An 11,641-nucleotide genomic window follows, 5' to 3' on the forward strand; every position below is an offset into this window, starting at 1 on the left:
TTTGTATTTTTCTCTGCAACTTTTTGAAACACTCCACGTCACGTGATCCACGTTCTGTTCGAAATGGGCGGGATCTTGAAGTCCAACTCGAGAGCTAATTGGTCACTCCTTCGGCTCCGGTCGTCCTGATTGGCTGGCGTCAGTAAAAACCGCGCGGCTTCGTTGATTCATAGACGAGCTCCGGCCTCGGAGGATTCCGTCAACCTCCGTCCGTCCGAGAGAGCAGCCGCGCCGCAGACCCTCGCAGCGCTCGTCGGTGGAGCAATTTTCGGATCAACTCGGTCGCTTTTTCGTTCGCAGACATTCGTGCGATGCCCGCGGAGCTCCGCCGCTTTACCCTCTGTAGAAATCAAAGCTCCTCCACCTGGATCTATTTCCTAAAAAACTCTGGATCTCACTGCTTTTTAACGGGAATTTAGAAATAAATACTGACAAGGTGAGTGTTTTTACCTAATAATCTTCTGTGAAATTAATTGATTTAGGCCGTTTTTTAAATAAATTGTTTCTCTCATTTAAAGTAACTTTTCAAAATCTGAAAAGTAAAATCCGTCTATAACGTGACATAAAATATTTTTTAATGGTCTCTTATGCTTTTTCCTTATTTTCTTGTTTCTTTCTTACAAATAAATAGAAATAATAATTACACATTTATTAGTTATCTTTTAAAAAGAGCATATTTGTTGTGGGTGAAACCACTAAACTGTATTCAGGTGTGTTTTTGGAGAGGGCTGGTTTGTTGATCTGCAGCCCCGGCCGCAGCGATAAGAGCTCTCCGCTAATTGTGGCGCAGCAGATCTAATCTAAATTGTAATGGAGTTCATTTGCACACAGTTTTGGCGCATTTACATTGCGTAATTCAGCTCCTTCCTGCGGTTATGGAAATGAGGCTGCTGCGCTGTGAGGCCCGGGGCAGTTTTCAGGGGACCCGGGGCTGCAATCTCAGCTAAACGGACCCCAGTGGATTATGGAAATGTCCATCGAAATACAGCAGAGACGCACGAGGAGAATGACACAATTCATGCAGACATGAAAGTTATTTTGCTGACTAAAGTTTGTTCATTTCAGATGGTAATTTAAAAAAAACATTTTAAACAAAAATTTAGCTTTTAAGAAGAAGAATCAGAAGAAACAGCAAGTCCTGCTGCAGGAGTTTCAGGACGTGCGCCAGAGTCACGTTTTTTAAGCCAAATCACTTTTAAGAAATTAACAAACAAAAAAAGACTAACACAAACAGGACAAACTGTGCAGTGAAGTTGGAAGCTGTGAAGAAGTCAGTAAGCTTGAGTCTCCGCAGGCCGATTTAATTATGAGTTATTAAATTAAAAAAAGGTGGAATGGAAATCAAAGCCCTAATTGAATCTGAAAACCACAAAGAATTTTTTTCTAAACGTTAGATTTTCTCAAACATCTACTAAGACTATTTTCTTTTTTTAAAAATAAATATTATCTTAAAAATATGGACTGGAAACAAAACTTTAAGAAGCAATTCCCTGGAAATAAGGCGAGAATGTGTTTTTCTCTTAATAATAACTTTTACTCTTATAAGGATACTTAAGAAAATCTAAAACTAAGTAAAATACTATTAAGAGTGCTTCCTGCATGTATAATTTATAAAAAAAAAATCGTCGTTGATCTATTATATAAGAAGAAGCCCCAAGGAGTAGTTCAAAACATTTCTAATAAACCAATAAAATCCTAAATAAATGATATTTTCTGCTCTTATTTACTATAAACTTGAATTGTTAAAAAAAAGTTTTTATTGTGGATTTTTTTTAAAAGTTGTTATAAAGCTGCCTTTTTGACTCTCGGACCCTTATCTTGTGCAGGATCCCGCAGCGCTTCCAAACCGCCGGGGCCCCGCACCTGCTCCGTCCCCGCAGACCGCCTTTCCCCCCGCCCCGCTTTAGCATGATGTCTTATCTCAAACAGGCCCCGTACGGGATGAACGGACTGGGCCTGAGCGGAGCCGCCATGGACCTGCTGCACCCGTCCGTGGGATACCCGGGTACGGCCGCGAGTCCGCGAGCACGCGCTCAGAAGCTCCTTTTTAAGGGCCGCTCTGGCGCTTTTGATGTTTAATAATTTATCTGATTTGTTCACATAAATTAGAGGTATATGAATTAGAAGATTATAAACTTTAATAAACTTGCGGTTTTTGTGGCTTAATAACGTTTCTGTTAAAAACTAACTTTTACGCATTTTTGATGCGTAAAAGTTATTTCACGCATCCAATGTGCACACTCTTAAAAGTTGTATTTTTTATTCCATGAGTAGTTTGTTTTAATTTCAGGCAGTTTTTTTAAACTTGTTTTCTTTTCTTTTTTCTCGCAGCCAACCCACGGAAGCAGCGGCGGGAGCGCACCACCTTCACCCGCACGCAGCTCGACATCCTCGAGTCTCTGTTCGCAAAGACGCGCTACCCCGACATCTTCATGAGGGAGGAGGTGGCGCTGAAGATCAACCTGCCGGAGTCCCGAGTGCAGGTGAGACGCCGTCAGGTGCGAGGATAGATAGAAAACTGCGGCAGAAGCAGTTGTAAAAACACCTCAAAAAATTTGACTGTTCCACTCCTCCACTTCCCCAAGTCTGATCATCAACCAAAGGAAAGGGAGTTCTCATAGATCCAGTAGAGACAAGTCTTTCATGAAAAAGGAGAGTTTGGCAGCGCGATCATTTCTTTGATGTATAGAAAAAAAGCTTTTTATTCTGTACTGCGAGCGCGAGGAATAAAGCTGTTTTAACTGAAACAAAACCGCCGATTTAACCGCGACTTTCCGAGGTCACGCGCTCATCATGTCAACCTTAAAGTTTTACACAACAGTTTGGTCCTTGTAACGTAAGAATCAAAACCTTTCTGGGGGAAAAAAGAATCAAAACCTTTTTAAAACTGATGTTAAGTTCTGGCTTGTCTTTAGTTTATTAAAAAAAATAAAAGCTGAACATCTAATTTAAAATAGAAGTAAATTACGAATACATACAAAAAACTTAAAATAAATAAAAGTGAGCAAAATATTTTAGTCACCTTTTTTCTCTCAACAAATAAATGTCCTTATTTTTAATGTAGATTCCAAAAAAAACCTTGAAACTGCACATATAATGTGAAATGTTTAGGCCAAAAAGAAGAAAAGGTGATATGCAACAGGTTCTTACAAAGTTAGCAGAACTGAGGAAGGATTTTAATAAAGAAACTGCTGCAAATAAATCAGATCTTTCTCATTTATTCTTGTGTTATTATCATTTATGTTTAGCAGAATCTTTTTTTCCAAAGACTACAAAAAGTTGAAGCATTTTTCCTTGTTGATAAACTTTTAAAAAATCTGTAAAAATGGCTTTACTGTACAGAGATAATATAGAGACAGTTTAATATATAGTTTTTTCTTAAATCTGGTTTGATCTTTATGTGTATAATAGCAACTGTTCATTTAACAGAACAGGAAAAACAAAAAAAAAATGTTATTTTCTGCAACCAACCGTATTGCTTTATGCAATGCTCATAATGAGAGTGTAATACTCGCACACCTGTCCTCACTGGCTCAAATAAATAATAAAACAAAATTTAAAACTCAGTTATTTCAAAATATTAAAACAAAAATATCTGAATAGTACAAAGGAAAACGTCTATTCTGGAGGTTTTTGGGCGTCCGAAAACTTTGCTTTTATGTAAAACATCAACTTCAGATTGATCAAATTTAAGAAAAGAAAGACTTTGAGTTAATTGTTTTCTTTCAAGCCTGTAGTTCAAGTAAAAAGGCAAATAGAAATTCAATTTTTAATTTTTATAAAACTCACTTTACAAATTATATATTTAAGACGGAAAATTACAAAGGGTTGTTAATAGATTATTATAGAAAAATGAAGTTTTTGCTGTTTTCTTAGTTCTAAGCAGTGATGAAAGCTGTCCTATGGCAATGTCTCATTCTTCTTAAGTTACCAAATACTTCAAGTATTGAGTAAAAATTTGCAATTTTTTTAGTTTGACCTTGCTGAAACTTAAAAAGTTAATCAGTTATCTTCTTAAATGCCACCGCAATGAAATGTATATGAAACCTGAAATACAGGAAGAGCAGTTTTGGAGAAAAAAAGGGGCTTTTCTAGAAGATCTGCAGATATTTGTGTTTCTTTACCTCAACGGCTTAAAAGCAGCAGCAAAATGTCTTCTGATCCAGTCTAATTAATAAAATATTTATCTAAATGTCGGTTTTGTTGACAAAATCTGCATAAAACCATCAAACAGAAGTGCAGTAAATGTGGCAGCAGAGGAGTTAGGTCAGAGGTCAGAGCTGCAGCTACTCAATGGGATCAGGTGGAAGAGGCGTGGCGGTTCTGCGACCCATCTGGCGTGTGACGGTGACCTTCTCTGTTCTGCTTCTACCTCAGGTCTGGTTTAAGAACAGACGAGCAAAGTGTCGCCAGCAGCAGCAGAGCACCAACAGCGCCAAGGTCAAGCCTATGAAGAAGAAGCCATCTCCGACCAGAGAGAGCACCGGGTCAGAGAGCAGTGGACAGTTCACACCACCGCCTGTGCCTAGCTCCTCCTCCACCTCTTCTTCATCCACCTCCTCTTCTTCCTCCTCCGTCTCCTCTGGTTTGGGCCTGATTGCCACCTCTACCTCCGTTACTGCTCCAGTCTCGTCCATCTGGAGCCCGGCGCCAATCTCTCCGGCCCCGGCGCCGGCCAATCTGCCAGACTCAGCGGTCCCTGCCAGCGCCTCCTGCATGCAGCGCTCTGCATCTTCCTCAACTGCTGGATCAACGCCGTCCTACCCGGTGTCCTACAGCCAGGCAGCTTACAGCCAGGGCTACCCCGCCTCGGCTTCGGGTTCCTACTTCGGCGGCATGGAATGCGGCTCCTACCTGGCACCGATGCACTCCCACCACCATCCGCACCAGCTCAACGCCATGACAGGTGGCTCCATGTCAGGACACCCCCACCACCACATCAGCCAAACATCAGGCCACCACCACCATCACCACCACCCCACACATCACCACCAGGCGTATAGCGCGCCGGGCCTCGCTTTCAACTCCACGGACTGTCTGGATTACAAAGAGCAGGCGGCGGCTTCGGCCTGGAAGCTCAACTTCAACGCCTCAGACTGTTTGGACTACAAAGACCAGGCCTCATGGCGTTTCCAAGTGCTGTGACTCCACTTCTTTGAATGCAACTTGGTTTATTTTGGAGATTCTTCACACTGGTAGAACCTTAGAACTGCTTTCCATAATGTTTGAGGATGCACTGAAACCGTGAGCATGGTGATTATTTTTCTACTCAAGAAAAACTGACCCAGTTTTTAACTCCAAGGCCTTTACCAGTAAAAGATCAGCAGAACCTGTGAGGAACTCTTGGACCACAAACTCTGAGAAACACAGACTGGAGAAAAGAGCCGTCAGCGGACTTCTGATTGGGCTTTTCTTGAAAGAAACAGAACGGTGCGATAAAACGGGTCACACTGTGATAAAAAATCCTTTGGTCTTTAATCTGGATCTGGAGCAGAATCCCCTCCCGGCCTGCGGCTGTCAGTTATGGAGACTGAAATGCGGCACTTGTTTATACAGGGACAGATTTTCCTATTTGTTCTTTGCAGAGAAAAAATACAAATGTGAACTGGACACATGATGTCTGCGTTGCATTGAAGCTCGAAAGATGTACATTCGTGTCGTTATAATAAACTCGTATTGAAATTCAACCGTTCCAGAGAAACATTTTTTTGCGAAGACGCTTCAAAATTAAACAGCAAAGTTTGATGGTGCTCATGAAAGCTACACAAAGATTTAGTTTTTATGAATTTAGAGAAAGTTCAACTGTATTGGCTGAAATCCCAGTTTCACAGTTGTTTAAACTCGTTCTTACCAAAAGGTGGTTGAAATAACATAATTTGTAACATAAAGTTTTGTTAAAACTTTTTGTTAACTTAAAAGACTTTCATCTTGACACTTTTTGCAACAGGGACCTTGAATACAGTAATCTAATGTTTGTTCTTCCTCCAGGAATAAAAGTTTGTTGAAGATTATGCAACCCTCTATATTCCTGCAATTTAAACCAAATATAAAGGTGTTCTTATTTATGAGGGCTGAAAAAAGAAAAGATAATTTATCTAAATAAAAATATTGACAGAAAAGGAGTAGCAGTGAAAGCATGAAATAAAAATTTTTTTTTTTAGAATTACCTAATAAAATAGTGTGCTTAATTAATGCGCTTCATTACAGAAGTGAAATGTACCAAACAGTTCAAACTTAATTTGGCACTAAATAACATGCATTCTTAGTTTCTAGAGATGTGTACGAAGTTCTTCTGCTTGATAAAGTGTAAATATTATTTTTTTTAGGAAATTCTGTTGTTTTCATCCTTAAAAAATAAGCAGACGTTCCCTCATATTCTTTGTAATAAGAAGCCATGCCCACTCTCTCCTCTGGTGTTTAACCCCAAACCACACCTGTGTTTCTGGCTTTAGTCCACAGGTTGATGCTAAACAGAAGCAGGGCTCTTATTCTGTTCAACTCATAGTACTTTGTAAACTATAAACATGATCAAAGAAAAGACAAAACTTTCGCAAAAAGTCAGAAATATGGTTTTGACAGACATTGTTTCAGGTTAGTTTCCCAGAAACCTTGTATTTAAATAACTGAATATATCACAAATTTCTAAATTATTGCTATAACTGAAGACAAAACAAAATTACACGATAAGCAGGGATTAAAACATTTATTTCTTGTACTAAAAAGTAGAAACTGGGCGTGGCTTCGGTCGCTTATACGTTTTCTTTGTTTCTGCAGAAATGTAAACTAAAGCACTTTTTTAAAATCACAAAACGCAGCTATTTACACGACATTTGATCTATTTTTACAATACATCCCTACTGCTACACTGTGCTCCACTTTCTCTTTTGTAAGTTGATATTTGTTGCCCTTCATACCTCCTTTTTTCAAATTCATAAAGTTTTACATGGAAAACAAATCTTTTTAATTTAGCAAATTAACCCCTTGACACCTATTGATGCACTAAACCAATTTGGCTCCAAAATTACCTTAATTTAGCATATGCATGCAAGCAAATGTTTTATTTATACCTGGAAATAAAGGTGTCAAGGGGTAATTAAAAAGAAAAATGCATTTTTGAACATCTGATCACATAGTTGAGGTATTTTCATTATCATCCCGGTTTTAAAAAAAAAGGTTAAAAAAACTTGAAAGGACTGGATCATTTACTGCTTGACAAAGAGGCTTACATGCAGTCATAATGTTTAAAGGATTAATTAAAACAGCTGCAAACTCAGTGACTCAGTTTGTGAAACACGTCACTTACTATAGTTGGAAATGAGGTTTTATTTGTGCATCTATGTACTCTACAGACACATAAACTAATTTGGGAAGGTTTAATGTTTAAAAATGGAAATATGAAGCTCCACCTATAAAATCCAAGCCATCTTTAGCACCAGCGCACTATTTGACACAAAACACTGCATTACTTTGCAAATCGGGTGTATTCGTTTAATTGAGCCTGATTCAAACATTCATTTGTTCTGTTATCTTTGTGATTGTATTAAATAGCTGCATTTATTAACCATGTTTAACCAATCCTTCATATTTGGTACACTTCTTAGGCTGGGGGCAAATTGGATTTCAACTCCTGACAGCAACTTCACGACAGCATGGCCGTGGCATCAGAAGGTCAGTGGAGCCGGTGGATCGTTTACATCTGTCGAAAAGAAAATTACAAAAAAAAAAGCTTGTCATATTAACGCGTAATTTAGAGCCTTATGTGAGCGTGACATGTGTCTCCAAATACCCTGAAAACTCACAAAAAATAATGATCAACACGAAACTGCGTAGAATTGAAATGTGATTTAAAACTCAAAACTTTTCATTTATTGTTATGTAGTGGGAAATGTGCAGAATACAAATGTTAACAGTGGTTAAAAAGTTTCAATGCTTTTCGTAGTAGTAACACCAACTTTGAGACCTAAATGTGAAAAAATGTTATCTTTGAACTAAATCCTTAATGCAGGCTTTTTTATATGAGTGGACTGGCAAGGACCACTAATCACTACATTTTTCTTTATTTATTTATCTTATAGTTTAATATTAGCATTTTAATATGAAATTTGACCTATGATGGAAGAAGGTCCCAAAATATTTGCCTTATGGCATTCCCAAAATAATTTATTTAAGCAATCAAAACTTTTCATTCTGGGGCATTTATAGAAATACATTATGTCATTGTTTTTAAGCAAACGTGTGACCAAAGTTCTGCCCGGACAGCCAATAAATAATTTGATGGTAAACATTGAAATGTGTGCTCCAAAGTTGCAAGGACAACATAAAAAAATAGGAAAATCTAGATCAAACAGTCAGCAGAAAGATTAATGTCAATGTCAATATTTGTCGTGTTAATTTCTGCTATTGAACCAGCTGTCAAATTTAACATATAAACTTTTTAGGCAAAAAAACAAACAAACATAGGTTTATCATCTTTTCAGATGCTATATGAGTGTCCAAGGTGAGCACTGTCTGCTGTGCTAAATATTCGTCAAGCGCAGCAAAAATTTTGAACTACTTTTCCCTTCCGAGGGTGGCAAACCATGCAGGTTAGCAAACATGTCGACTGGCATCCCTGCTGTTTGTTTGGTCGTGTCGTCTATAATGTTCGACTCGTTTGATCCAGGGGAAAAAGGGACGAATCACGATTTTAATTAACAGCCATCCCGCTTCCTCGCTGTGTCCCTTCAGCAGCTGGACAAACAGTTTTTGGTAAACATGGCGTCAGTCAGTGCCGTGTGTTTGCCCGCTCTGTGTCCAGCCGGGCTTTGCCAGTGAGGACCGCTGCCTCGTGTAAACACGAGTCCGGATTTACCACATTAAGACAAACTAATCCGCAGGCCATGTTCAGGCAATATCTGAGGCTTGTTTTGGAGAAAGGACAAACCTCCCTGAACAGCTGTTTGACGTGTCTGATTATTCCGCTGCTTCCCCCTCAGGGCATTCCTTGGCTTTGAGGAGACCAAGAAAGCTAAAAAAAACTGGTCTTTGAGTTTTTGCGGACTGTCTGACTTCTACTGACTTAGCTTCAAATGACTTCACAAAAATGAAAGCAGCAGAGATTGAAAGGAAACTTCCTGAATGGACTGTAAACAATGTTCACGATGCTAGTTAGTAGTGAAAGTTAGATAAAACTTTTTCTTCTCTGTTAATGGTAAAAACTGTTAAGACAAATTTGTCCCAAGAAAAATTACTTTTTGGCTAACTTTACGTTAGTAACACTTCCATTTTCATGTTTTAAACTAAATTTATTTAAAAGTTTATTTACTTGAAAACATACTTATTTGAATGAAACATATAGGAATATATGTTATTTTTTCATTTATTTCAAACAATATGAGGAAGAATTTTTTTTTTTTTCACATTGAAATACGTCACAAACATCCATCTATCCATTCATTCATTTTCTGAACCTGTTTTATTTCTTGCGGGGTCACGAGGCCGTCGGAGCCTAACATGGCAACTATTGGGCCATGGTAGGGTGCGCCCTGGACAGGTCGCCAGTCTGTCGCAGGGCCACAATCACACACCCAAGCACACACACATTCACACCTATGGACAATTTACACTGCTTTTAAATTTTTTTTTTAGTTTTCTTTTGTATTGACCCGTAGTACAAACTACTAAGGTGGACCAAAAAAAAAAAAAGTCTCAGATTATGGTTCACTTGCAAGTGAACTCTTCTTCGGTTCACTACAGTGTGAACATGGATGGGCTGACTGGAAACCAAAAGAGTGAGAAATGTTAGCTTCTTTTGTTGCACCTATGAAAAAATAAAGTGCACAAAGCAAGAGTCTGAAGAATTAATAGAATTGAGTTTATTTTTCATGTATTTATTTTTTTCCAGTATTAACGCTTTAACACTGGGATGTGACCGTTGACACTTAAATACACACGCTCTCTGGCTCATGTTTGGCATACGGTAAATCTCCAATCATTTACGCTATCGACATGGTTCAGCTGCTTCTGACGTGGAGAGCTTTTTAAATTGGCTTTGTCCCGTTATGCAACACTTTAAGTTAGTGCAAAGGCAGGCTCACACGCAACTCTTCACTCACGTTGCATAACTGCGCAAGACTGCTTTTCTCCACGCCAGAATCAGCTGATTTACTGATTTGATTGCGTAAACACTTCACTACTGTAAAGTGTTGCATATCAGCACAAATCTGCTTTTCTCCGCTTCAGAATCCAGTAGAATTACGTTAATTGCGTAAACTGTTGAAGAGTTATGATAGTTGAATGAATGTAAACACTGGAGCTAAAACTCTGGTGTAAAAGACTTTTAGAAAATATATATTTTTTAAGTGAAATCAGGCATAAACGGGGTTAAATGTATTTTTTTCCCCCAAGATTTAAGGGCTACTGGGGTTTTTATTCTCCAGCTGACTGGTTTGCCACCTGCTTTGTGTTTTATTTTTATTGTAAAAAGTGGCTCATTTGTTTCCCATACCAGCCTGTGCTATAAGAATTGTCATCCAATATTTCCCCTTTAGTCCAGCTTCAATGTTGTCGTGCCCACACTGCTCATAACTATCAGGGCCTGGTGGAGGCTCCTGTTTCTCAGCCATCATTTAAGATCTCAGTGTGTACTATTTTCATCTATAAAAGAAGAAACTGCTTAGTAAAGATATGTTTCATTTAAATGGACTATCTTGCTAAGGGGAGCAAAAGCTGGGACAGCATTAGTGCAAATAGATCTAATTAGAAATATTAAACCAACCTGCAAACAGTGTTGTATGTTAAAAGATAGAGTATAGTAGAAAATCCAAAAATTCTATTTTATTTTCATGAAACATATCTTCACTAAGCAGTTTCTTTTTTTATGTACTACATAAACTTGAAGTTTACTTTTTAGATGAAATGTATTGTTAAAATTAACATGGTAGAATTGAGTCTAAACTACCCATACATGGTAGACTTGCTATACTTATATTCCAGTATACTTAATAAAATAAACTTCAAGTGTATTACTTTTTGCTAAGGATCCTTGGGACATATCTAAATTAGATTGGAAACTAGCCAAAGTCCTCTAAACCAAGTTTCGCCTGTAACTGCGGCTGTAACGGCTGTAACTGTGAGCGGATGTAACTGTAAACTAGCATGAACTACCTAATCATGCCGGAGCACAGAACGGAGCCATCACTGCAGCCAAACAAAGTATACTTTGGGGCAAAACACAGAAATTCATGTCACTTATGCACCTAGTCCAGGGGTCTGCAACCAGGCAGCCTGTTTATCCCCCCATTGTAGTGCTTTGGCTTAAAAAAATGAAAATGCTTTAAAAAAAAGCACAATAGATTAGTTAGTTTTTTTTTTACATAGAATGTATATTTAAAGAAACTATATAACAAATGCATATAGAAAAATATAACCCTGTTATAATTCATTTATTGCAAATGCTTAAAATCGAAATGATGAAGTGGGGTTTTGTGGCTCTCGATGGATTTTGCGGTTTAGTGTTAGAGGTTGCAGATCTCTGCCCGATTCCATGTTTAGATGCTTTGCTCACTGGTTTTCTTTGCTCTCACTGCAGGTTTCAGTAATTAGTAATGATCTTGTCAATATTTTCTTGTTCACACTGTGCAAGAGTTTTCTGATAATGCAA

General features: G+C 38.2%; 1 protein-coding gene across 1 annotated transcript; it reads left to right on the forward strand.

The window, feature by feature from the left end:
• The first annotated feature begins 185 nt into the window (after positions 1-185).
• On the forward strand, positions 186-5,687 carry LOC101169019 (homeobox protein OTX1 B). Its single transcript, XM_004065671.3, has 4 exons — positions 186-436; positions 1,827-2,005; positions 2,332-2,483; positions 4,378-5,687. Exons 2-4 carry the CDS (start codon positions 1,909-1,911, stop codon positions 5,143-5,145), a joined length of 1,017 nt encoding a protein of 338 aa, XP_004065719.1. The 5' UTR covers positions 186-436; positions 1,827-1,908; the 3' UTR covers positions 5,146-5,687.
• The last annotated feature ends 5,954 nt before the right edge of the window (positions 5,688-11,641 follow it).

This window comes from Oryzias latipes, chromosome 1, assembly GCF_002234675.1.
Source record: "Oryzias latipes chromosome 1, ASM223467v1".
NCBI classification, from domain to species: Eukaryota; Metazoa; Chordata; class Actinopteri; order Beloniformes; family Adrianichthyidae; genus Oryzias; species Oryzias latipes.

Coding starts and splice junctions, on each gene's coding strand:
- LOC101169019 (XM_004065671.3), top strand. CDS start 1,909: ATGATGTCTTATCTCAAACAGGCCCCGTACGGGATGAACGGACTGGGC. Junction 2,006..2,331: donor CCCGTCCGTGGGATACCCGG/GTACGGCCGCGA, acceptor TTTTTCTCGCAG/CCAACCCACGGAAGCAGCGG. Junction 2,484..4,377: donor TGCCGGAGTCCCGAGTGCAG/GTGAGACGCCGT, acceptor CTTCTACCTCAG/GTCTGGTTTAAGAACAGACG.